Here is a 25,938-nt window from a genome sequence, read left to right as displayed (position 1 = left end):
ATAAAATGTAAATATCAAATGAACTACGATATATCTATAAACAGATCGCATAGAACGGAGCAATGTGTGATGTGGCGCAATCATCTTTCCCAATCGGTGCAAAGTGATGCCAAGTGCGCGTTGTGACGCGCTTTCACGGTGGAGGACGCGTCTCACTTCATATATCACCCGCATCTACTGCACATCTGTTTGGAATGATTGTGACCTCACGGACGACTCATTGAGTACCGTTGTGACAGAGTCGTAGCCATGAGGCCAACCGAAGCAGTAGAGACGCTACTTTGCGAACCATCATCGTATGTTCTTGAAGTCACAGCTATCGCACGCAGCATATCGAACTGACACAGTCTAGAACCGAAGAATATGCTACTCTTGAACGAGCCGAGTCTGTCTACACCCCACTACGGACATACCACCTCCCAAAGGGTGAAAAGAAACACTACCAACAACAATATGCGGACATGTACTTTGCGCGTCTGGCGGTCTTGAAACCAGCAGTGGAGAGAGTGGCATCAGAAGCTTGGGATGGATTCGAGGTCGGTTGGCCCAAACATTGGTTTTGCGAAGGACATCAATGCTCACGGATACATCTACAGATTGCCGGTGAAGAGGTGCGCAAAGTCGACAGAGTGCTGGACGTCCGACAGGGCGAGCTTGTCTGGGTCACAGGAACGGTGTACATGGAAATGCCACTAAAACCCAACATTCTCGACGACATCTCCAAGGATCATTGGATCGCTGCTCCGCCGCCAAGGGTGAAGTTTATAAGTCCCAACGGTGAAGATCAGGTCATGTTGGAGGACGAGTCTGGAAGGTTACGGCTTACGGGCGCCTACCTCGATACTACCTTATTGGTCACAGGATGCATCATCTCGGCCATGGGAACAGAAAACGCAGATGGAGACTTTGAAGTCATAGAGATCAAGGTACCGGACCTGGCTCGCCAGCCACAACGGTGGGAAGTCGACGAGGGAACAAATGCTGTCAAAGGCAAAGCAGTACTCAAAGAACGAAAGAAGGCTGGCAAAATCGCGTTATTGTCTGGTTTGGGAGTGACAGGAGATGAGGGAGACGCAATGAAGCTGGATCTCCTCATGGAGTATCTTCTTGGCGAATCAGCAACACCGTCAGAGCAGGCCGAGGCATCTCAAATATCAAGGCTTATCATTGTGGGCAATTCTCTCGCTCACGCTTCTCCCATCCCGAGTCTGGACGACATCGCCAACAAAAAAGGAGTCGCGGCGACATCTTCGAGGAAATATGGTTACGATGCTGCAAGCTACAATCCAGCTCCTACGGATCGACTAGACCTACTTTTCTCGACTCTACTCCCATCGATACCGATCACGCTAATACCTGGCGAGAGTGACCCTACGCAAACGTCGCTTCCTCAACAGCCCATGCACGCCGCTCTGTTCCCACATTCAAGGCCCTATATGGCGCCACCTGATCGTGTGGGAGGTGAAGATGGAGAGCCCGGCTGGTTTGACAGCGTGACGAATCCATGGGAAGGAGACGTAGACGGGTGGCGGCTTTTATGCTGTGGTGGGCAGAATCTAGATGACATCTTCAAATATGTGGAGGGAGAGGAACGATTAGAGATGATGGAGGCCATGTGCCGATGGAGACTGGTGGCACCTACAGCTCCTGACACGTTGTGTAAGTGCCCGTTATCACTTCCGTCTTGCTGATGATTTTGCTGACAAAAGGTTTCTCCAGGGTGTTATCCTTTCCAAGACAAGGATCGCTTCGTCATGGAGAATTGTCCACATGTCTTGGTCATCGGTAATCAACCTCGGTTCGAAACGACGACGATCGAAGGCCTTAATGGTCAGATCGTGAGACTCATCGCAGTGCCGAAGTTCAGAGATACAGGTGAGATGGTGTTACTTGACGCGGAGACTCTCGAGCCCGAAGTCGTCAAGTTTCAGGTGTTTGACGCTCTATGAGGGTAGTCACATGGACTATGTCCAGATTACGACCTTGTGTCATTTGCATATTTCAGAGTAATAGAGGACAGATCCTCCACTGGAGACGTACCATGACTACATCAAATATAGCAGGCGCTCTTATAGTGCACACCAGAATACAAAAGAAACGAGAGGGCCGGGAACATTAGCGATTCGCACTAGTATGATACCCAGAAAAAGAGCAATAATTACCACTACCAAACAAAGCCTACGCATCATACACACAGTGCTTTACTCGTAGTCGTTTACAATTTATCAAAGTAATATCGAAATAAGATATCATTCCCTAAGATATCTTGAACAAGTCAAGACCCTTCCTTCATCAGAACAAAAACAAAGCCGCACAGCGCAAGTCGACTAAACGTCCCCCGACTTCCAACTTCGGTCCCCAGCACCACCATCCCGCGCGCACCTCGGAGTCTAGTACTGTACCTTGATGGTCCAAATCCCACTTCATTCCCTTATGAACACAAAGGTAAATGAAGCTCTTAGCTCGGTAGCAGCACAGAAGAAATAAGAATGGGCAAGAAGCGGCGGAACGTCGAGATTGCCGAAAACGGGGTAGATGAGAAAAGTGGTAGTAGTGGTGGTGGTGGTAGCCGTACAGATGCGTCTGTGAGGAAGGGTAGTAGTAGTAAGAGGAAGAGATATAGTATTGATCTTGATGATGCGCAGGTATGTATCCATTTCCCTGTCGTTATTTTTTTTCGTTCTTTTATCGTTCAGTCAATTGAGTATGGAATTGCACAAGTTTGTAATGGTTGCGACTCGTTCTTTGCCGCGTAGCTTACTCTCTCCCCGACGAACCAATTTTTCTGCGTATCCTGTTCTTGAGTTCGAAAGTATGAATGTTTCAAAACACCAATGCTGATGAACTACATAGTCACATATCCAACAGAATGAACGACAAGATGCCATGTCCGAGGTCCTGGCAAAGACATCTTTGCTTGCCGAGTCATACCAAGACTTGGACCGTACTCGATTATTAGATTTCTCGTCCAAGCTATTGGACCTGGTGCTGCCGGTCCTGAGGAAGGACGGACAGCCCGAAGCTGTTGTAGATGCGGAGAGATCGAGTGGGTCGAACTCGTGTGAGACGGGTCATGGGGAGCGAACGAGTAGTCTTGCGGCATTAGATGGCGACTTCAAAGCCTCGGGGACTAGTCTCACTCAGATGCAACAAGCACGGCAACAGTATGGTCATCGACGAGATCTACTGGGAGAAGAGGAGACTCGTAAGCTATTGGATGACAGAATAGAGGCTCTAGAGAGTGGACTAGCTCAGCTACGGAAAGCACAGTGCGAACATGATCAACAACGACACTCACTCGTTGGAGCGGAGACTCGCACACCCTCGTCAGGCAGACTCGAGAACCTAGAAAACAAGCTCACTCAAGTCCATCGAGCACAGGATGAGCACAAAGACAAGCAACAATCAGAGATCGATGCTCTGCAAGCCGAAACCACTACTCTCCGTCAAGAGGTCGAAATGATACGACTGCAGCGCGAGCAACAACGACAATGGAACAAATCAGTCCTAAAAGACCAATCCGACAACTTCCGCAAAGAAATCGATGCCTTGACAACCCAGCTCAAGTCTCAAGAAGACCAACAGAAAGAACTGCGGACCTTCCGAGCAGAGCTAGCAGAACTGAAAGCCAGCATCGCCGCGAAACCAACTACCAAACAGCAAACATCGCTGGGACCCATCCCGACCGCCAAAAAGCATCCGTTCCACGAAAACGACCCAGCAGGCAAGGCGTTAACACGACACCGCCAACAGCAACAACAGCAACAACCCCCACCCCAACCTCCTCCACGATCAGCCTCAGAACCTCTCTGGATAACCCCGCAAGAGCTAAAAGACGCCGACCTAATCCGCACATCGATAGCCTCGCGGCAGCAATCATGGACGCACTTCCTCTCGCAGCGCGGCAACTATCTCTACGCACCAAACCTCGAAAACGGCCTCAAAGACATCGTGCGCGACATACGACAATTCAACATCCGCGCGCCCCGGCTCTGCGACCTGGCTTTCGACCTGGCAATGGACGCCACGAGCGACTTGTACCAGTTCGCCGTCAAGGGCGGCGACGAGGACCAAGACTTCCATTCTGTGCCGTTGAAGATCAAGGCGTTTGAGCATATCGATGAGCTCGCGGCGCTGTTGCTTCGGGGCGGCGGTGGCGCTGTGACTGCAGGTTCAGTGGCGGGAGCAGTGGGTCTGCGCCGCGAGAATGTCAAGCGCGATATCGCTATTCTGCAGGATCAGAAGAAGAAACTGCAGGCGGAGCTCAGGCTGAGAATTCCGGACTTCAGGCTTGATGCTTGGTTCCCCAAGACGACGGCTGGGCTTGAAAAGGTGCTGAAGTGGGAATAGTGTGGTTGAAACGGAACAGAGCGTATTCGTTGGTTTCTGCGATCTGATCTTTGGGGAAATTTACAGGAACGACATTGATGCGATGTCTTCAGTAACGAGCACTGCTCTCGAGGTCATCAGTCGTGGATGAGTCAAACGTAAGACGGTATTCAGGACGACGATGACGAAGACGAACGACAACGGCGAGACCAACCTTTAGCGAGCCACATGTGGGACCCCGAACATGTAGATATTCCACGATAAAATCTGAATACGGCAGAGCATGATGCGAGCGTCACGGAAGAGAGCATCGAATCGGACAGAAAATTAAGGGATGGCACAGATGCAATGGGCTACCTCTACCGTCTAGCTCTTTGGCGATTACGAACGAGCACTCATTAGCCTCTGTCCTTGCTGTTTGTTGGTTTAGCACCACGCGCCATGCATTGAATTCCGCGTCTAGTAGTACACTGTGACCCAGTCCCATCGTATCGCGCAACTCGTGTACTTCATTCTCCTTAATCCTTCTTCAAGTCGTGGTAGGATTCTTGGATGCCGTCTCGCGTGATGATCATGGTCTGAAGACCGTCACCAACCTCGATATGTCTCTCGACGGCAGACGTGAATGCGTCTTTGACAATCTCCTCGACATCCTTTCTGGCTAGAGGCACAGCAGGTTTCTGTTGCAGGGCGTGTCCAGTCCCGCTTCCAGGAATATATTGGTTCTTGTTGTTGACCTGATTATCCAAGAAGGGCATGATCAAACTGCTAGCGGCGCCTGCAGCTCTGCACTGCTCTCTCTCGTAACTGCCGACAGGATCATACGAGTAGAGAGCACCTCTGCCTTCCTCATCGATACCGCCAAGAATGGCAGTGACATAGTAAGGGAAGAAGCGCTTATTGTATAGGATGTGGCTGAGCCGTTGAGCGCAGGCAGCAATGCTCATGGGCTTGTTGTGTTGGTAGCCGTACATCTTGACGATCGTGTCCAGCCGCTCGGCGAGAGCGTGGCCATCTGCTGCGAAACCGACGACGCTCAGGACGATCTTGCTGCCTTTGTGTTCGGGACCTTCACCTCCAATGCGGAAGAGCTTGGGTGCGTAGCGTGTGTTGATGTTGTAGCCAGAGGTGTGGCGGGTGTCGCCTGCAATGATGGTGAAGTCTGAGCCGGAGATGCCCAGTGTGCTACCACCGTTGTCTGTGTATCTGTGGATCAAAGTCAGCAACAGATATTGATGAGGAAGCAGACTTGGGGCATATGACATACGGGTAGAAGCCTGCGTGTTGTGTGATGCCAGATCCGGCAATCGTCTGTCGTGGTTGTGAGAAGGAGTAGCCTGGCTCGCCTGTCACGGCGGACACTGTGATTGTCGAAGCCATTTTGGGGAAGGACCGTATGTGGATGGTGGTTGTCTATCAGGGAGTTCGCGCAAGTGGTCAATCTAGATGGAAGCTAATCTCTGCGATGGGTATATTTGCTGGAAGTGATGGCGGAGTTGTGGATGGTATACAATAGGCTGGTGCTATACCTTTACTGTACAGGAAGGTACACTGTCTACACAGACTCCATCAGAGGCAACTGCGACTGACGTGCACCTGCAAGCTGAAGCACGGGCCAATCCTCACTCGTGCCAAGCTTCTGTACTTGTGAGGTGCTGTATCTTGTTACAAGCACCGTGCACCTTCCTCGAGGTGAACAATGGAGGCTCGGCGAGTTACCAGATGCATCGCCGACCTCCGATCCCGCGCCGCAAAATGACGGAGATGTTCTTTCTGTCTTTGGCTGACAGAGTCAAGACAAATCGTGAGAATTGCTAAGGTAATAGAAAAGGTGATGCTTTTGTTCATGCAAGCCCATTGACTCTTGTCTATACCTGGCCACTTGATTACTTCGATTTCTGCGTGTTACTATCCACAAATCTCAACTGTAAGTCCCTGAATTTGCCATGTCTGAAATGTGCATCTTTGGTCCAACCATCTGCCCCACGTTGTGTTTGAAGAATCAAGAGTCATACCGCCGAGTGTCAGATGGGGCATACAGCCAGACTGCGACAACAGGTGCCCAATTCCTCTTGGGGTTCATATCACTGGGTTCCGGATCTCACTATTATCTTTACCCATCATCTTTGATCTCTCCCAAGTCGCTTTCCCTGTACTTGTCTCTTGTGCTGATTGCAAAAAGTCCCACCTTTAGAGCAAACGAATTCACGATAGAGTCACAGTCAGCATGGATTTGGTAAACCAGTACGTTGTCAAGCCCAGTGTCTGCAATTCAGCTACATCAGCTGCAGTCCCATCTGCGAGCAGCCCGCGGATCATGGGAGCAACAGCGCGCACCTTCCTTTTCTCAACCCGCCCGGATTGCTGATCTGCGCCTTCCAGCCTCACCGATCGCCTGCTCTTCGCAGTCCCCAAGAAGGGTCGTCTCCACCAAGCATGTCTTGACCTCCTTCACGGCTCCGATATCCAGTTCCACCGCTACAGCCGTCTGGACATTGCATTGGTCAAGAACCTGCCCATTGCCCTCATCTTTCTTCCCGCAGCCGACATTCCTACCTTCGTGAGTGAAGGCCGCGTCGACCTGGGCATCACTGGTCAAGACACAATCGCAGAATACGAGGCCCAGTTCCCTCCCAACGATAAGACCGGCGTGAAAGAGATCCTCGACCTTAGTTTCGGAAGGTGCAAGCTGCAAGTGCAAGCGCCGGAGAACGGATCCGTCAAGGACCCAAGAGACCTCATCGGAAAGAACGTCGTCACCAGCTTCACCAACTTGACCGAGGCCTACTTCAGGAAGCTCGAAGCCGAGCAGGATGGCGAGACCGAGGCGAACGGAGCCGGCGAGAAGAAGCTGAGGACCAACGTCAAGTATGTTGGCGGCTCTGTTGAGGCAGCATGCGCTCTCGGTGTCGCGGACGGCATTGTCGATCTCGTCGGTAAGTCGAAGTCTCCGTCTCTGTGTTAGCATCATCATGTCACTGACTTGTACCCCTACCCAGAATCCGGCGAGACAATGCGCGCAGCAGGCCTCAAGGCAATTTCAACAGTGATGGAGACCGGCGCCTGGTTGATCAGCTCCAAGCAGCCATCGAACCCAGAACTCGTCGAGCGCATCCGCGCCCGCATCCAGGGTGTCATCACCGCCCAGAAATACGTCTTGTGCACATACAACATCAAGCGAGATCAACTCGCCGCCGCCACCAAGATCGCTCCCGGCAGACGCGCCCCGACCGTCAACGCCCTCGACGACGAGGGCTGGGTCGCCGTCAGCGTCATGATCCCCAACAACGTCAAGGGCCAGATCATGGACGACCTCTGGGACATTGGCGCTCGTGATATCCTGATCACAAAGATCGACAACACGAGGACAGTCTAAGCGTTGGCCAGCTGACTAGTCAAATGCTGTTGGAATTCAGTACCTTTTGCCTTTTTATTTCATCTCCTTTCGAGATTACGGAAGAAACAAAACGCAAGCAGCGATAACTCCTAGACTCAGGTCACATCTAAGACACGTTACATTCCCAAGGCATCCACAACGTCCAGCTGTTGTACTGGAATATATCCGGGGACCGAAAGAAGAACAGAAAAGATTGGGGAAGAGAAAGTAATACATACCATAGATCAAATTCTGATTGGTTTTGTTCAGGGTTTATATATCCCATGATATAAAGGAATAAACGCATATGATACAAAGTACCTTCTTCCGAAAAAAAAATCGAAAGACATGAAAAATCACCGAGGACTGTTCGAGCAGCGTGTTATAATGCAATGTATTGTATCGCATAAGACAAATGGAATTTTTTCGCTCTATTCGCGAGACTTCCCCGTCATGAACATTTCCTCTCTTTTTTTGGCGGGTATCTTGAAGTGAATCATAGTAGAATAGACAAGCAAAGAAGTGGAAACCCCCCACAAGAACTCCATCCTTAAAAACTCCTAACCCGTGCTTTCGCTATGTGGCAGTCTTTTGCTCGTTTCACAACACTACCTTAGACCGCGCATGTCACACTCATCGACGTCTTTTCTCCACCTCCCTGTCCTAGGCGAGAAGTGCGCTCTCCCTAGGATCCACGAGGCGGAAAAAAGTGAGATCAGTCTCCTGACCACCCCTGAAGGAAGTAAAAAGTCCCTCATCACAAATCCATCCTTCCTTCGCCCGCAATCTTCTTCAATTCCCACTCCTTGGTAAACTCCTGATCCAGCCTCTGCAAGTCCTGCACAATATCCGCACAAGCCTTGATGACAGCGTCCTTGGGGCTCAGCTCGCCATCCGTCTGCACGCGCAGCTCGATGCTCGCGAACAGCGGGTGGGGCGTCTTGTAGGCTGCGAAGAGGATGTTGGGCGATTTGATCAGGTAGTGGCGCAGCAGGTTGCCGAGCGTGTGGTCTTCTTTGTTGAGCGTGAAGAGGGCGGCGTTGGGGACGCCTAGGGGGGGATGGTTAGTTTGGTATTTCTGGTGGAAGCGGGGGAGGGCGGCAGGGGCACGTACGGGTCTCGGGCACCCAGGTGATCTTCTTCTGGCCTTCGTCGAGCAGGAAGAGCTCGAACCTGGAGGGTATATCGTCAGTTCCTGGCTGGTCTGGGTCTTTGTAGTTTGCGTTTTCTTGGGGTGCTTGCTGTTCCTCCATGGTCGCGGATAGCAAGAGGGTTGTGATTGATGCGTGGAGGTGATGGATTTGCTGCCTCGTCTTTCTTTTTATGTATGTCCAGGTGGAAGTGACCGTCGCTTCGGGGCGCATGTGTTGTATTAGGCAGGCGCACCACACCACACCACACCACGTCCACGTTCGCAAATGGCAGGAACCATCGCGCAGTACAGCTATAGCATCGTACAGTGCACTGCTACACTCGCACATGCCAGACCCACGCACAGCAAAGCATTACGAAAACAAGAAGAAGAAAAAGGCATACCTATCGGGTGCGTTCATCCTGTGAGATTATATTCTTGTTCTTTCCAACTTCAACTTTTATATTATATCCAAAACAAAACCTCAGCTAGCTCTTTTATTCACAAATGGACAAGTAAAGAGCGAGAGCAAGCGCTTTGTGCAGAAGAATAAGAGATACAATGTCAGGGAATGATGGTCTGAAGTGAGAGTGCAACTAAAGTGCATCACAGCTTATGGTATATCATCAATAACGAAGTCGCGCGCGGACGTGAGAGCCCGCCGCCGCCAAGCTGTGGTTTTTTGCCGGGCGGCGGTGGTGGCAGCAGCGGCGTAACAGGACTTAAGCTCCACTACTGAGATGGGCAGACGGAGGTGTTCATTTTCCCGCGGAAAAGCAACACAGAGCACAGCGTCATCGCGGGGATGTGGGATGCCTTGGACCTCTTGCGGAGGTAAATGCAAGTCATCCGCAGCCTGTAGCGACGGTAAACCTCCTCCTCTTGTGCTACTTGTGTGTCGTGTTTGTGTCTGTTGCCGAGGATAGTGAGATCAACTTCCGGCTTGACACTTCTGCCTTTTTGATATGTAAGATTCACGATCCTAGTAGGTTTCTGATACTCACTTGGGTCTCTGATTTGCAGCATCATTGCTTTGCTTCGTCGCTCTTTTTGGTCACTTCATCGGCTTTGTGGAACATAGCAAGATACGGGGAAAGTACAGTTTATAGCTTTCATCTATACTTCTCTATACTCTCCTAACACTTCGATTCTCTTCCTGGTAGTCGACAGAGTCATGGACGAATCATTATCAAAAGGCTACCCATGGACGAAACAGCCACTCGTCACCTGTGCCCCAATGCGTCTGATAACCCTCGCACCTCTAGCAGTATCCGTTTCCCAAGCAGGAGGGATAGGCTTCCTAGGCGCAGGCAGCGACACAAGCACTCTCTCCTCTATGCTCGATGAAACCCGTAATCTCCTAGCATCATCGTCTTCTCCACCCTTGGCAACCACAGATCCAGACGTCCTACCCATAGGCATCGGCTTCCTCCTCTGGGGCGCCTCCCTCGAGCAAACCCTCGACGCAATCAGCAAAGCAGGCAACATCCCCGCCGCAATCTGGCTCTTCGCACCACGCGAACAATCCGATCTCGCAGAATGGAGCACGTCGATCCGGACCGCCACGAAGAACAAAACCAAGATCTGGATCCAGGTGTGTTCGGTAGCAGAAGCCTTATCCGCAGTCGACCTCGCGGATCCCGATGTCCTAGTGATCCAAGGCACAGACGCAGGCGGCCACGGCGCAAGTAAAGGTGCGGGACTCATCACGCTGATCCCAGAAGTCATGGACGCCGTACGCAGCAGCAGCAGCAGCAGCAGCAGCAGATCATCCGCTCCCCAGCAGAAACAACCCCGTCAACCAGCATTCATAGCCGCAGGCGGCATAACCGACGGCCGGGGCCTAGCATCCGCCCTCACACTCGGCTGCACAGGAATATGCCTAGGGACGCGCTACCTCGCCTCCCCCGAAGCGAACATCTCAGCAGGCTACCGCAACGCCGTGCTAGCGGCCTCGGACGGCGGCACCAGCACAATCAGGTCCGGCGTCTACGATACCCTGCGCGGAACGACAGATTGGCCGGCTGGCTATGGAGGCCGGGGAGTGGTGAATGCTAGCTATCGGGACTTTGAGGCCGGGGTGGATTGGGAGGAGAATAAACGGCGCTATGAGGAGGCGTTGAAGGGCGAGGGGTGGGATGGGGAGGCGGCTAGGCTGACGACGTATGCTGGCACTGGGGTGGGCTTGATTAGGGAGGTCATGTCTGCGGGGGACATTACGAGGCAGGTTAGAGAGGACGGTGTGAGGTTGCTCAGGGAGGCTGCAAGTAGACTTGTTGGGCTTTGATAGTCTTTCCCTGTTGATTGTATTGTCTAGGAGAACCTCACCTCTGCAGAGCATTCGTTACTTGTACTTGGCTCACTCGGCAAACGGAGAAAAGGCAGGAGCATGAAGAAGGTAGGTGTGAACATCGGCTTTGATTCGTCTGCCTGCGACAAGACAGGGACAAAAGCGCCGACATGTGCCAGCTAATTTTACCCTTCTCTCCTGTCGCTATATTTTCTCTCATTACATGCCAAAGCTAGAAATTGGGACATGTGTTTGTTTTGGTGGTTTAGATCTGTACATTATCTTTCGGGTTCCGACGCTAGGAAGAGCAAAGATGCAGAACAAGAGCCAGCCTCCAGGCGTTGCCCATGAGACAATGTGAAAACCCGTGAACACCAGCAGAAGTGAAGATCAAAGAAAAAAATGAGGCTCCTCGAAAGGTGAAAGCCTAAAGGAGAGGCTATGACACAAAAGAGACGCTCTCCACCATCAACTGCGCCCTCAATCCAACTATACAGCTGATAAGTAAGTTGCTGTACAGCTATGCATATTGGGGCAGCCAGATGGGCGGAAAGGAATAGATAATAATGAACATAGAAGTAAAAGGATCGAAGTGTCCCTGTAGGCTGGGAATGTGAAAGGAGAGAAAATGCAAAAGGAAAGAAAATAGGAAATGAACGAATCAAACGAAGCATCCTCTAATAGACGACAAAAATGATTGCTTCGCAAAGTTCATTCTTTTTTGATGTTGGCTTTCCTGCACTCGTTAAAACATTATAGGAGGGTTGTTGGTGGTGTCCACACAGAGGAATAGAGACACACACAAGTATGTCGTTTCGAGCGTAGATTGCTCTTGTTATCTCTTCTCTTGAGGGGTGCTGACTTTGCCAGCTTCTCTGACGGCTGTCATGAACTCTTCTTCGCCGAATGACCATTTCTCAGCTCCCCAGCCAAGTAATGACAAGATTTCCTCACGATTCCCGTATAGCTTGTTCTCAAGCAGAGAAAGGACACCGATCGCAGCACGGACGATAGACTTGTCTGCCTCGAACACAGAGACATCCCACAATCGAGAACATGCTTCAGGAGCGAGGTGCATTGTACCCATGGTCATGAGGAACGGACTCAGCCATTCTCCAGGCTCTACGTCTGTCTTCTCGTCTGCAAGATGCGCGTGTAGCTTGGGGATCTTGTACTTTAATGTCGCGAGAACCATTGCCTGTGCGCGTTTGATTCCAGCATTGTCGTTGACGAGATAGGCAAGGGCCATGGGTCGATTCAAGAGATTAGCCAAGGCGACGAAGGCCTCGAAGGCCGAGAGGTTCAGTACAAGCAGTCCAGCGATAGTATGCGTGCCGTAAACGTATCCCACATCAGATCGGTAAGCGGAATAGGCAAGGAGGACATCCATCAACGTGTCGTGGAGTGCGGCGCCCTTGCTAAATATGCCAGTCTCTGGATAGACGGTCGGGACATCTCTAGCGATTGCAGATATCCAGGCGCCGTCCTTGTGTTTCTGCTGCTCGTCGATGGGAAGATCGGCAATTGATGCTTGAAGTGCCTTTGCTCGCCCAAGTGCTGCATCATAGGATGCTTGAGTCAGTGAAAGTTCATTCGAGATGGCCTTGGCCCAAACAAGACCGCGACTTCTGGGAGTGATGCCTCGCCACCACAACTCGCGAGTGCGTGGCTGTCTTATGACATTGTCCCAGTCCGGCAAAACGTGCTGGTCCCAGATCTTGGCGAGACTGTAGGTCATGGTCTTTTTGCTCTTTGCCTCATCAGCCTCCCTCTGGCTTCGACGTTTCTCGGCCTCGGCTGCCTTGGCCATCATCTGCTCCCATTCCCTGAGATGTTTTCTCTCTTCCTTTTGTGATTTAGGAGGCAGCCATGAGGGACGGGTGCGTGTCAAGACAGCTTCCTTTTCTTTGGAGATCGGTAACGGATCAATCATGATGTTGCCTTTCTGTAACGGAGGCAACTCGATGACGGTGGTTTTCGTGCGCAGTTTGTTATTATCGAGGCTCGATTGAGCCGAGGGCGAACTCCGCTGCTGTTCCCCTTGCAGACGTTCTTCTTCGGCATGAGCCTCTAGGGCGGCCGTCAATTCGCGTGCTTCGTCACTGAGATCTTGTGTCCAGGACTTGGTACGTCCTTTCGCTCGGAGAGAGATTTGGTCCGGAGGGAAGGCTGCGACAGTTGCACTGTGGGGCAGGCCTGGCCTTCTCGGAGAGGGCGGAGCATCGGCGCGAGGCAGAGATGAATGAGAGGCTTGCTCGGGCGCAAGATAGGTGCCAGATGTTGAGCGCTTGGGACTGGAGGGTGTGGAAGCTCCAAAAGGTGGTCGAGGAGAGATTGGGACGTTCCAGATGACAGCATCTTCAGGCACTTCTTCATCCGAGTCATGGTATTCTTCCTCGAGTTCCTGGATCGTCTTTCGAGGTTGCATTGACGCTCGGCGCGTGAAGTTGCGGTGATTGCTGCTGAAGCTGTTTGAGCGAGAGCCTATAGAGTGGGGGGATAGAGAGCCATTGTTCGACATGCGCCCGCTGGGAGAGGGAGATCGAGATGAAGACTGGTCTCGTGCTGAAGAGAGTGACATGGTTCCGATGGTGATTGCAGACGGACTCGTGAAGCCTCTTCGCAGGGCTCGGGGTTGAGGTGCGGTGCGATGTTGCTCCTGTACAACGACATTGATGTTTGATTTCAGACCAGGATAGCGAGGACGTTTGATGTTCGTCGTATCTCTGAACGTGTCGACGGACTGGACGCCATTGTGCTTGTAGACCGGGCCGGTCGTATGTCTCTTCTGTGCTGGTTTGGTCATAGCCTTGGGCTCAACGATGTTGTGGTGCTGAACGTCAACGGAACTGCGGCTCGAATCCGCAAGGGCAATTTCCTCAAAGTGAGAGAGGTTCTCGGGTCCAGTGGTATCCGTCAGGCAAGATGTACGAAAGGAACCCGACGACTTTGATGATTTGGACTCGGTCAGGTCTGGCGGAGAACCCGGGAGCGCATCATTATGGTGTGCACTTTCTACTGCTACTGGCATGTTTCGAGAGATTGGAAAAGAGTGGACGCAAGACCGAGGACTTGCAGGGTTCCTGAGAGTTGAGCTCGGTGGAGTCGAAAACAAAGACAAAGATGACGACGATAGTGATGAAGATGACGATAATGTTAAAGAAGACGAAGAAGAGACAGATGAAGATGGAGAGTGGGCCTCGTGAGGATGGACAGAAAGAGAATTCGAATAGTCTAGTTCATGATATTTGTGGGGAAGATGATGATGGTAAGAATTTAAAAAAACACGCCTTCGCTGCTGTTGTGAAGTTGTCAAGGTACGGCGCGGTGGTCGAAAGGTCGGCAGATGATCAACACGGTAGAGATGATGTTGGCCAGCTGGGATGGGAGAGGCAGCTTGGGCCATATTGTTTCGGTCGCTAAGTAAAAGGAGGCAGGCTTTAGCTCGATATTAACGACGTTTGTTTCCGTGATTGAGATGAAACTCTTCCCTATCCCGGACCGTTGATTCCTTTCTCACGTGCGTGCTGGGTTCAAGGAGCTGTGGTGCACAGAGGTTACTGTATTGTAAATCTAATCCAGGGATGACTGTTGAACTGTGCGCAACGCGCGAGGGGAGATGATGCTATCTACATATCTATATCGATGTCGTTTGTCGCCATTAATCGTCCCTGAAAGCAGAAAAGAAGGCAGCAAGCCACTGTGCCATGATTCGGCAAAAAACAAGAATGGCTGGGCATAACTCTGTCCCACAATCTGAACATGAAAGCAGGACTCACACGCTTCGAGCGGCTGGGTACCGCATGCAACCTTGGACAGTCGACGCCCCACCAATCACATCCTCCGGCCTTCAACCGCCCGCTCCACCGCTCCAAGGAACAGGCATAGCGCCAGCCATTGTATTCGTGTTGTATCGCGATCGAACCAGAGGATTCACACAGAATGCGGATCAATGCGGGGAGCTTCATCGTATTCCTTTGCAGACTTACGTGATATCTGTGAGTTCTCCATGCGTCTGGCCTACCGACTAATTTATTGCTGTCCTTTGTATGCAATTGGTTCGTCTTTGAGAGTTGCGTTCAAGCTTTTGCACCCCACGCTGTGCGCTCGAGCAGGCGCCTATCGTTGACTGTCAAAGCCTGTCCCGCTTCCGCTATCTGCCGATCCAACCACAACAATACATGTAAGCCACTGAACCGAGTTTGGCGCTCTCGAAATGTCCGGCTCAAAGCTCGAGGAGCCAACCCTCCGGCGAAAGTTCAAGACACTCTTGATGATGCTGAGATAATCTCGGAATAACGGGGGCTGGTGATTCCGGAGAAGAAGTTTCTCACCTTCTCTGTTTTTGGTGTTGCCATAGGCGCATACCAGCCGCTCGATCGACATGAAACAAGTGAACGTACAGCAAACTCTGGAGCTCGCTCCTTCCGGACATGCCATGTTGTCAAGGTTCAGTGACAGAATATCGATGCTGTACAGTGGTGTATCACTAGCCGCTCTGACTTTCTCACACTGCATCATCCTTCGATCATTACTACATATCGAGTTAGCTCATTCGGACATCGACATGCATCAGAATCCTCTCCGGATCTGCCTGTGTAAGGTTTCATATTCTAGTAGTAAGGTCGGCAGTTCTAATCTCTAATCGCGACAGAACCGTTGAGCTCATATGCAGACGTCCTGAAGCCGGTTTTGTAGAAGAGAGAAGAACATACTGAGCTCGATTTGTCCTTGGTGGTTAACGATTACTGACTTCCGTCTCTGGCCTAGATGACCGAACCACAGCTGTAGTGAGAAACTCAGCGACGTCTTTGTCGTGGTCGCTCAATGCTTCGTGAATGTCTGTAACAGGACGCGGCGGACATGGTTTTTTCCCCCCTTGCTGATATATCATACGTTGAGTGTATTCGGCCATATATTCACGAAGGAATTTTGTCGTTGTCTCACTCAGAGTGACGGCTTGATAATACTGAATAACTACCGGTATCCGGTGCAATACTGCACCGTCGAAATCTGGATCCTCCAGCACTCTCCAGTGTACAACCTACTGTAGACACTCGTGCAGAAGTTTAGTATAGACCCACCTTAAAACAGTAAATGCCGGTCGTTATCCTGTCTTTTGACTCGCGTGTTACATTCAGTGTCGTCCATCTGCTTGTATTTTTCACAGCTCATAATAGCAAGAGCAGTACAACGACTACAGCTAGACATGCTGCACTCACGATGGAAGTTAGCAGAATATTATGCAAATCGCAGGTGGACACGACCGATGCGCGGGGATGTAATCACAATTACCACTTTCGGCAGGCACTCCCGCTCTGGCCGCAACATCCCTAAATTAAGCGGGCCTATGAGGGGTGATGTGCCCCATGATGCTCAGACATCACTGTATCTGCTACCACCTGGAGTCTCAAACGGCGGTCGATATTGCAGAAGCCTCCAGAAGTTTTGTTTTTTAATTCCACTCTACGGTATGCGCTAAGTTTTCGCCGCTATAAGGATTGTCCTGGTCTGAGATTGTTGTGCTTGATCCAACTGACTCACTTGCTCCTGCTCATTACCTAGTTAGCCCCTAAAGCCTTCTGGCTCAGCAAGGTACTGTCCCTTGTTTCCATAATTGCTGCACTCTCACAACTCCATTGAGATGGATCGCATATCGGCATCTTCATCTACTGCTGCAGAGACCTCCATCGAGTCCGCGACGTCGATCTCGGAATACTCTGGAAATAATGAGCCATCCTCTTCTGACGCCCCACATGGTTCGCACTGGTCGTCTTCCTTCCGAAACTTCGATTCTTCTTCAGGGGTAGCAAGTCGAACCGTTCGTGACTTCAGGATAAGGGGTTCCCCTGTGCGAATACCGCACTTGTCCGGCGGCACTGACGAATACTGTGGCCCTTCTTCTGCGCTAGATCCTTCAACTGGAAGCGCAACACAGATGATCCTGTTGCGGCCAAGATCTATCAATTCAACGTTGGGCGGAGTGCTCTCGGTTGCGCATTGAAGCAAGCCAGATATGGGGCACAGTCTACCATAGGCGATCTTAGGTGACACGTATGATGGGTCGACCGGAGGATATCCCTGGGCCGACTTACAGCCCTGTTCTTCATTCTGGGCTGTGGAAATGTAGGTTGACCCTTTGCGTTCTTGATGCGACTTTAAAGAAGAAGGCAGCTTATCCATAACGTGGACGTGTCGATCTATTAGGTTGATGATTGTGTTGATGATTTGACCGTCCCCTTAATAAGCCAACCCGGGCCCGTATAGAGTCTGCAACGCCAGCAGGGGCAACAATACATGGGTATCGTACGACCAGGGCATACCTGATGAGCTCTCACGGTGCTCGACCGCCGAAGACAATAGTCTTAATGCAGGATGTTCCAAAGGACAATTCTTATAGCGATGCGTCCAGCTCACTATTCGTAGAAACAAGAGCGCTATGATCAAGCGTCTAGGGTGGTCAGGTACCAAGGGATGTTCTCTTGAAGGTACCGCGCGTCGAATGTAATCATCAAGTGCCAAGCCACAGATGGGTGAGTGATGGGTCGCCATAGCTAGAACCTCACATCTGCGTGAGCACCAATATACGGGGCCATGACAGACCTGACATTCCCTGGGATTCGACGTGATCGCTGGTGGTACGTTTTCGTGTGCTTGATAGTCAGGTTCCCTATCCATATCGATGTCTGTCTCACCATCGATCTTGCTTGATGTACGCTCGATCTGTTGCACGTGTCCACCTAAACCAGTGCGATGGACAGGGTTTCCACCCTCACGCGGCCCCTGCACCTCTTGATCTTCAGTGATTGAAGCTGAGCATGCTTCACATATATGGCAAAGGCCATTGCTGCTAGTAGTGGATACGGTCAGAGTTGTACAATCGGTGAACAGAATGTCGTCTGGACAGACGCCCCGCGAAGAAAAAAGCTTGCCTTTGCCGAAATCATCGCACACGGTAACGATAGCAGAGAAGTCCAACTTGGCGATTGCAGATTGAAGTGTCTTGTTGTCAGCCTCGCGAACACTGTACGTGTTAGTCGGAATTGATGTATAACGAGTAGACATCAGCTGCTTAAGATCTTCTGTGCAGCCTGTAGCAGCACGTGCTTGGTCAAATTGGCCTTGGAGATCCATGACAACCCTGTCTCCTAATTGTTCGAATTCTCTCCTCATGATCCCTCTGAAGTCCTCTCGGGAGCATTCTTGAACGGCGAGAGCGGTGCGTTGTGCACCACCGCCACATTGCCATAATGCAAGACCATTGAAGCAATAGTCAGCATTGCATTGTATCGAGGCGAGGTGATGATATATACCAGACGAAAAAGAGCTTTCACACGCAGCATGTCAAAAAGATCGAGTTCTTTCCGGGGGTGTGTTTTGTTCGCATGAACGAACGAGAAACGCTTCAATTTGAGATGTGCGAGTGAGACAGAGCTAGAAGGCTTGGGGAATGATAAGAGGTCTGACAAGGTCCACCAGTCCCTGCGTTCCTTCTTCCTTCGCTTGCACTCTTTAGCATACTCGATGAGGTGCGTCTCTACATCAACGTCTTTGCGTTTCTGTCCAAGTTCGTAGGCGCATTGAGCATCAAAAACGGCTAGCTCGGGCTTGTGCAATACCAGATGACACATGGCGCGATTCATAAAGGCAGCAGGATGGTTCTTCTTGACGGCTTTGTCATAATGGGCAAGCGCCAGATCTGGCCGCGTCTTCAAAAGGCCGTTCGCGATCATGGTGTCTCTGGTCTCCACCGAAAGGCTGGATGGCATCTCTGATCGATGCCAGTGGGGCGAACGCGCATGCTCGCGCTTACGCTTATGCTTCATGGTAGGCGGCAGGGGGTATCCGAAGCACTGGTGATCATCCACTTGCGTTCGAGTGTGGTTTTATGGTAGAAGGTCTCAGATGTGTTGCGGGGAGTAAGAGTGAAATAGGAAGGCGTTCACGATGGAAGTGCAAGGTGGATGGCGCCCAGACAAGAAGAGATTACCACTTGGGGAGGAAATGGTTTCAGGACGCTTGTGTTGCTCTCGTCTTACCTCGTTTGCCTTGTTGATGAGGACCTCCTCGCACGACCAAGGCAATGGAAGTAATCCAGCACCAAATGCACACTGCAAAAGTCCGTGCATGCAGCTATCGAACCTCACCTTTGGCAGCATCTATCTTGCCACTGTAGACTTGACCTTGACGATATCCAGCAGTCGTTCCTTTCTTTGATGTGTCCGAAAAGTGTTACTGGCCATCTACAGTGGATGAGCAGAGTGAAGGGCTTAGCAGCACCTATCCTGACGAATTGCAAACATGAGCCCCTCATGCGACTAGCAAAGACCGTGGTGGAAGCACTGAGGTATAGCTCGATGTTCGATATGTGCTATACTAGACATGCTCCTTACACGATAAAATACTTTCTACTCGACGTGAAAAGACGTGGACCTGGATCTTGTTCCGAGTGATCCTATCGAGAAGGACCTCGAGTCTGCACTGGAATAGCAGTGTCCTCGTGGACCTCGAGCATCGGAATGTATGCTTGATTCTCAAGGATACCACAAACTGCTCTCATTGTAGTAAAGCAAAAGAACAAAGAGCACAGCTTCATGTTCGCACAAGAACAACGTCACTTGACGCTAGACCTAACCGGCAAAATCGAGGGTCCAATTTGCTCCGAAATCTCCATCTTGAAACGAAATAATTATTTTGGAGAGCATCGGATCTTTACCTCGACATATTCCTTTTGTATTCAGCACCACAGAACAACAATTTAATACACATCTCCGGATCACGGTTGCGGGACTTGTTCGAATTGGGTCGCAGACAGAGGCCAGAACAGCGAAAACCACAAGATTCCTCCGAGTCCAGTCTCACAAAACCATTATACGCAACGCTTCAATACACGACCAGAGGAAAAGAAAGAACACAGGTCCTCCCCCACAGCAATGCCCCCATCCTTCAAAGTCCGCAAGGGTGGCGGTAAAGGCGGAAACTTCAAGAGCAAAAACAGCAAGAGCAGCGGCGGACGACCCAAGCCGGTAGAAGAACTCAAATTCGACCCTGCAGCACGTCAGGACTACCTCACCGGATTCCACAAGCGCAAGCTACAGCGTATCAAGCATGCGCAAGAGGAGAACGCGAAGAAGGAGCGTGAGGAAAGGGTTGTGCACAGGAGAGAGGTGAGATATCTATCCTTATATTGTTCCACCTAGCCCATTACTTGAAAGACTGACTTGTGCCCTTCATCCTAGATCCGAGAGGAGCGAAAACGCGATTTGGAAGCCCACGTCGCGGAAGTGAATGCGCAAGTGCGAGCCATGAACCCAGACATGCAAGATTCGGACGCAGAAGAAGGAGACGGCGAAGATGGAGAATGGGACGGCATCACAGAAGAGACAGAGGTACACGTGGTCAAGCCCGACGGAGTCGATGAGTACGTCGACGAAGACAAATTCACCACAGTCACAATTGAGACCATGGACGACGATCCGCGGAAATGGAACGGCGATGACGGCGAAGAGGACAAGGCCGTCGAGACTGCAGTGGTCGAGGAGACAGAAGAGGTCGACGACGGGACGAAAAAGAAGAGAGTGTGGACAAAGGAGAAGCCGAAGAAGAAGTTTGGGGATAAGGTCAAGAAGCCCAAGTTCAGATACGAAAGCAAGGCAGAGAGGCAGCAGACAAGGAACAAACAGCGCGCAAAGAACAGCGCTGCAGCAAAGGCAAGGAAAGAAAAGTGAAGGGCTTCGCTGGCTTCCCATGTTGGTTCTGTAACGGGCTGCCTACTCTATTGGCGAAGACCACCCCCAAAGTATGATACCCCTTGTTGCACGGTTTCGAAAATCTATCCACGACAGCAGGAGAGAAATGATTGAAATAGTCTAGTTCTTGTTTCGTCTTTTTCTTCTTCAATTGTGGTATCGTGAAAGGGCTGGCTCTGCGAGAAAATGATGACCTGATCATGAGACCCTCCAAAGAAACCAAAACGCTCAGATTGTGTGCTCCCGATCATGTTTGATAGAAGATGATGATTAAGCAAAGCAGGCCTGCCGCGGCCACGGCCAAGGGCATTCTCAACTTGACACGAGCATGTTGGGCAGTTGCTGATGTGGAACGAGGAAAGGCAGTAGACGACCCTTCTCAAATGTTGCCAATCTCGGCGACGAAGTCGTCGAGCTCCTTCTTGGTGTCTGCGTACTTCTTGGCCATCTCCTCGTACTTCTGCTCCCATTGATCTCTGGAGGTCTCGAGTGCTTGCACCTTGCGTTCGTAGTGGCCAGCCTTGACGTCGGTTTGACGAAGCCTGTGTTGTCAGGTCAGTTTTGTGGTCGAGACACGTGTTGATCGGAGCAAAAACAACGCACTTCTCGTTGGTCTCTCTCATGTTCTTGTCGGCCTCCTCGGCTTCCTCTTCGAGAAGCTGCAACCTCCTCTGTAAGCTTTCGTTCTGGGTGCCGTGTTGAGAGCTCTCGTCGGCGAGAGCCTTTGCGTCCTTAAGACCCGACTCAAGCTTCTCCAGCTCGGCCTCGAGTACCTGGTTCTTGTGTGACAGAGAAGTGATTTCCTGCTCCTTGGCCAGGTTCTCCTGCTCCAGGCTCTTGATCTTTGCGCTGAGCTCCTCGTTCTTGGCAGCAGACTCGTCGGCCTCCAGACGGAGAGCGTTCATACGCTTTCAGGGCAGTGTCAGCAGAAAGTCCCCCTTATCGCAGGAAGGCACGGAAAATGGGCAAGATCAGGAAAGCGAGAAAACCAGAGCTCAAAAGAACCGCAATCAATCAAGGAGATTCTACACGGGCAGTGGAATAGTATGCCAGTTGTATGTGATTGTGTTCTCCGGAAATGCTGGCATTGTTGATGCCTATTGAGGGGTATTGTGACAAGCTCTAGAAACGTACCTTCTTAATGGCATCCATTTTGAGTAATGTGAAAGTTGGACAGGTGAACTGGAAGACAAGTCTTTATCTAGCAGAAATGCCTGGTTTGTTGAGGAAAAGTTGTTGTAAATGAGCAGAAAGGGGGTTGAAGAGGGGGGTGATATTTGGGGAGTAAGAGTGAGGGTCACTACTGGACACTTTGTCGGTGATATCCATTTGCACCGCCATGTTCAGACCACGCGGAGACTCTTGCCAAGACCAACACCAACAAAAGCACAACCAAAACATTGACGTTCACGATTCGTGGGAGCAGACTACTGTACCTTACCGCCCTACCGCCCTACTGCCCTACCACTTGAGCCACCCTGTCAATTATACCACTCCCGCACAAGCCCCAGCGAGATTACTCCATCTTACCTGCATCTACTTTTGCACTTTACATACAAGTATTAGCCTTCTCCCGCCTCCGTGCATGCACAACTGCATAATCTCGAAATGAGGCTGAAGCTCAGTCAGCTAGTGGGGCACAAAGACCCTTTAGGATAACACGGAACAATAAATACAAAGTGATGCAAACAAGCCATGAATAACAATCAGGGTCCTGCGTTCAACTGCCAGAGCTCCCAAGCTCCTTCAGTAACAATACCGCTCCTTCCCCGAAATGCCAACGTTGACCGGCCAATTACCGAGTCTAAACAAATCCCGCTGTCACGACTTCATGACCATGACGCTCGTTCAAACGCATGTACGCCGACACATTATTGACACGACGTGATTTCATCTATTTCATATGATCATAGAAAGACGATCAATGTTTGCTGAAAATACGTGATTTTGTCCTTGATGAACCCAATAAACACACGCAGTCATGTTCGCCTCCAGGACTGATCAGGAAAACTTGACCTACGACCATCAGCGGGCTGCTGCCGCCAAGCCATTGAATCAACCACTCGGCACCAAAACTCCAGGCAACAAAGGTCCAAAGACTCCATTCAGAAAGCAGCTAGGTGACGAGAACGATGCCTTCAATTCTGGATTCAAGACCGGAAAGAAGAATGGTGGCGACACTCTCTTCACCAAGGGCAAGCAGAATGCTCAGCTAGACAGGAATGCCTTCGTCACGCCGGCGGGTATGGAAGAAAACAATGTCCATCACTCAGCTCTCTTTTCCTAATGTGACCCGCAGGTCCTCGTAATCGTGCCCCATTGGGCATGAAGACCACAAATGCGAAAGGCGGGATCCTCAAAACCCCCGCACCGGTCAGGGAGTCTGCACAGAAGACAGTGAGCCCGCGTCTTCGCCGAGCCAAAGTCAAGATCCACCACGAAGATGTTTTGAAGGTCGAGCACGCCCCCGAGGAACCCGATATTGAATACATGCCCCCTAGGTCCATCCGTATGTCGACTCCTCGTTGCTTTGTCTCACGTGTGCCGCTAACCTCCAACAGCCTTGCCCGATTACCCAGATGATCTCCACGAAGAGGATTACGACATGCTCAAAGGTGACAATTTGACCAAGGGTTGGTGCGAAGTCTACATGAACCCGGTGGGCAGCGATGGCTTGACTAGAAAGGAACGTGAAATCAAACACAACCGTGAAATGGCTGCGAAGCGTACCGAAGAGATCGTCCGTAAAGCTCTAGCGAACGACCCTATCAACGGCTTTGATCTCGGATTCTCAGGCAGAGATGCTACAAAACTCGCAAATGGCACGGCTAAGAAGCGTGAGCCAGTCAAGCGTGCTCCCTCGACCCTGGCATCGAGAAATGCAGTCGCTGCGCTTTCGAGACCTGCATCCTCGTCTTCATCAGGCTCATCGGTTCCTCGCTTTGCTGCTCCAACAGCCAACACTACCATCCGATCTCGCACACCTGGTCCGGCTGCAGTGCCGACATCACGCAAAATAGCATCGACAGCAACAGCCCCAACGGCAGCATCAATGCGCCACGCAGCCGCCACCGTGGTGTCCCGTTCGACTTTAGGATACAGCAAAGGCAGAGCCGTCTCAGCTTCTGCCAAACAGCCCCTCAGCGCAATCCACACTAGGCCGGCTAGAAGCCTTGCCTCAATCACCACCGCGCCAGGTCCAGTCGAGCACTCGCCCGCGTTCATCAGACAGAGAGATCTGCTCGAGAGTCTGATCGCTGATGATCCCGACTTTGAGCAGCTAGTAGTAGAGAAGAACGGCGACGGCGGGATCGACGCGGAAACGCATGGTGGTGCCGCTGCGAATTTATTCGAGGAAGACGACGAACTAAAGGATTTCCAACTCTCGCTTTCCGACGATGACGAGGACGAGGAAGTCGATGATGCGAAAGAGTGAATCCATGAGCAGGGTACATCGACCAATCTCGATATCGACCCATGGAGATGACGAGCAATGACTGAAACACTCATTTTACCTTTTCGCCTGTTTTGTGAAAGCGGGAGAGCAGAGCAACAAGACGTTACAACGGCACCTCCTTTTTCACGGTTTTTCAGAGAGACCAAGCCACAATTTTCTCGATTACTTCGCAACGATCGCCTACCTGGCTGGATTTCTTCCACCCTCATTGAAAGAATCACAGTTTTTTGGTGGAATACCAAGAATGAACAACACGAACCCATGAACAGGGAAAGACCTGACGTCGGCTTTTATCCTTATTGAGTTTTGTTCTTTCTTTATTTCGTGAAAAAGAGGATGAAAAAAAAGATATCAAATAACAACACGAACAATGCACTAGCACCACTCCACAAGAACCCATTCACTATGTCTTTTTCTTTTTCCTTTCGTTCTCCCAGTATTGCGTATCTTGCTGGCTGGCGTTTGTTCTCTTGATTCAGAGAGCCTAGAATAGCATAGCTAGCGGTATCCATTTTCTGCGACGAATCCTTATTTCTCCTGCTTTTAGCTGGGATTTAAGTCTATGTGATATACTGTAGAAAAGAAGTTTTTCTGCTAGCAGAAAACCGATGAAACCCGTGCAAAATATAGGCTTCTAGGCACTCGATCACCTAGGCAATACATCGGGGCTCGTATGATTACCTGCCTGATCGAGATCGATGTCATATACTTCGCGAAAAATGGCAGGCTGTATGAGCATGCGTAAGAAGTGGAAGAAACAGGAAAGAGAGAGAGAAATGGGTGGGTCTTCCAGTGGCTAGACTTGTGTGTATATCAGGAGTCGGATCAGACGTATTCTCATCTCTTCGATCAATCATCCAGTCAATCATCCAGTCAACCAGTCAATCAGTAGACTACGCTCAACGCCAGGGTCATCTCTCCCCCCCCCCCTTGCTCCGCCAGCTTTACCTCCTTCTCCTCCTCCTTCATCGAGATATATATATATATTGCTTTCTCGATCGTCTCTATGTGAGTATTCTTCGTTTTGTTAATTTTCCTTCTACGCTCAACGGAGGTCTTGCCATGGTAATTGGTCGTGTTGCATGATTTCTATCTCTCTTTTTTCTCCTTCGTTTTCATTTTTTTCACCATTTACTTTTTGTCGTTTTCTCTGATGTTTTTTTTCATCAGGTTTGCTGGGTTTGGCATCGCTCATGATGTTCCTGCCCCGCCCCCCCCCCCCCCCCCCCCCCCCCCCCCTGCTGCTGGTCGTGATATTCGTTTTGCTCATTGTAATTTTCGTTTTCGTTCTCGTTCTCGTTGTACGTTTCGTTTCCGTAATCATATTGATCCATGTTGAGACTATTTCCGTTATTATAACTGTAGTGCAGAATCGCTCGTTGAGAAGATGAGCCGGAGGGTCTTCTATTCTCCGTTACTGTTCTCGACGCCGCTGAAAAAGGCATTGGTAGAGGTGGAGTTCTCCCTGTTGCTGGTTTCCCTGGTGTTGTGTTTGTGTGCTCGTGAGAGGCGTGTTCGTGAAACACATGTGGAGATTGATGATACTGTTCAAATGTGTCATTGCCGAACGGTAGAGTGGAGACTCTAACAGCAGACGGTTTCTTT

General features: G+C 50.8%; 9 protein-coding genes across 9 annotated transcripts; 6 read left to right on the top strand and 3 right to left on the bottom strand.

The window, feature by feature from the left end:
* Window positions 1-249: 249 nt before the first annotated feature.
* Window positions 250-1,949, top strand: AAFC00_003844 (uncharacterized protein; the record flags this gene model as incomplete). Its single annotated transcript, XM_069343378.1, has 4 exons — window positions 250-296; window positions 353-536; window positions 597-1,659; window positions 1,720-1,949. The coding sequence occupies 4 exons, from the start codon at window positions 250-252 to the stop codon at window positions 1,947-1,949; spliced, it is 1,524 nt and encodes a 507-aa protein (XP_069201204.1).
* Window positions 1,950-2,489: 540 nt separating this feature from the next.
* Window positions 2,490-4,350, top strand: AAFC00_003843 (uncharacterized protein; the record flags this gene model as incomplete). Its single annotated transcript, XM_069343376.1, has 2 exons — window positions 2,490-2,645; window positions 2,854-4,350. 2 exons carry the CDS (start codon window positions 2,490-2,492, stop codon window positions 4,348-4,350), a joined length of 1,653 nt encoding a protein of 550 aa, XP_069201203.1.
* A 497-nt stretch (window positions 4,351-4,847) lies between these two features.
* AAFC00_003842 (uncharacterized protein) lies at window positions 4,848-5,709 on the bottom strand (the record flags this gene model as incomplete). The annotated part of the gene is made up of 2 exons (XM_069343375.1): window positions 4,848-5,535; window positions 5,597-5,709. The coding sequence occupies 2 exons, from the start codon at window positions 5,707-5,709 to the stop codon at window positions 4,848-4,850; spliced, it is 801 nt and encodes a 266-aa protein (XP_069201202.1).
* Window positions 5,710-6,556: 847 nt separating this feature from the next.
* On the top strand, window positions 6,557-7,705 carry AAFC00_003841 (uncharacterized protein; the record flags this gene model as incomplete). The annotated part of the gene is made up of 3 exons (XM_069343374.1): window positions 6,557-6,573; window positions 6,712-7,265; window positions 7,329-7,705. The coding sequence occupies 3 exons, from the start codon at window positions 6,557-6,559 to the stop codon at window positions 7,703-7,705; spliced, it is 948 nt and encodes a 315-aa protein (XP_069201201.1).
* Window positions 7,706-8,462: 757 nt separating this feature from the next.
* Window positions 8,463-9,258, bottom strand: AAFC00_003840 (uncharacterized protein; the record flags this gene model as incomplete). Its single annotated transcript, XM_069343373.1, has 3 exons — window positions 8,463-8,755; window positions 8,820-8,878; window positions 9,242-9,258. The coding sequence occupies 3 exons, from the start codon at window positions 9,256-9,258 to the stop codon at window positions 8,463-8,465; spliced, it is 369 nt and encodes a 122-aa protein (XP_069201200.1).
* Window positions 9,259-10,011: 753 nt separating this feature from the next.
* On the top strand, window positions 10,012-11,124 carry AAFC00_003839 (uncharacterized protein; the record flags this gene model as incomplete). Its single annotated transcript, XM_069343372.1, has 1 exon — window positions 10,012-11,124. The coding sequence occupies one exon, from the start codon at window positions 10,012-10,014 to the stop codon at window positions 11,122-11,124; it is 1,113 nt and encodes a 370-aa protein (XP_069201199.1).
* An 8,936-nt stretch (window positions 11,125-20,060) lies between these two features.
* Window positions 20,061-20,855, top strand: AAFC00_003838 (uncharacterized protein; the record flags this gene model as incomplete). The annotated part of the gene is made up of 2 exons (XM_069343371.1): window positions 20,061-20,294; window positions 20,367-20,855. The coding sequence occupies 2 exons, from the start codon at window positions 20,061-20,063 to the stop codon at window positions 20,853-20,855; spliced, it is 723 nt and encodes a 240-aa protein (XP_069201198.1).
* A 400-nt stretch (window positions 20,856-21,255) lies between these two features.
* On the bottom strand, window positions 21,256-22,028 carry AAFC00_003837 (uncharacterized protein; the record flags this gene model as incomplete). The annotated part of the gene is made up of 3 exons (XM_069343370.1): window positions 21,256-21,418; window positions 21,480-21,784; window positions 22,011-22,028. The coding sequence occupies 3 exons, from the start codon at window positions 22,026-22,028 to the stop codon at window positions 21,256-21,258; spliced, it is 486 nt and encodes a 161-aa protein (XP_069201197.1).
* Window positions 22,029-22,857: 829 nt separating this feature from the next.
* Window positions 22,858-24,312, top strand: AAFC00_003836 (uncharacterized protein; the record flags this gene model as incomplete). The annotated part of the gene is made up of 3 exons (XM_069343369.1): window positions 22,858-23,119; window positions 23,176-23,385; window positions 23,438-24,312. 3 exons carry the CDS (start codon window positions 22,858-22,860, stop codon window positions 24,310-24,312), a joined length of 1,347 nt encoding a protein of 448 aa, XP_069201196.1.
* Between the last annotated feature and the right edge of the window lie 1,626 nt (window positions 24,313-25,938).

This window comes from Neodothiora populina, assembly GCF_041146345.1.
Source record: "Neodothiora populina strain CPC 39397 chromosome Unknown canker_contig_16, whole genome shotgun sequence".
NCBI classification, from domain to species: Eukaryota; Fungi; Ascomycota; class Dothideomycetes; order Dothideales; family Dothioraceae; genus Neodothiora; species Neodothiora populina.
Note: the sequence above shows the minus strand (reverse complement) of the source record. Positions and strands in the feature narration are given on the sequence as shown.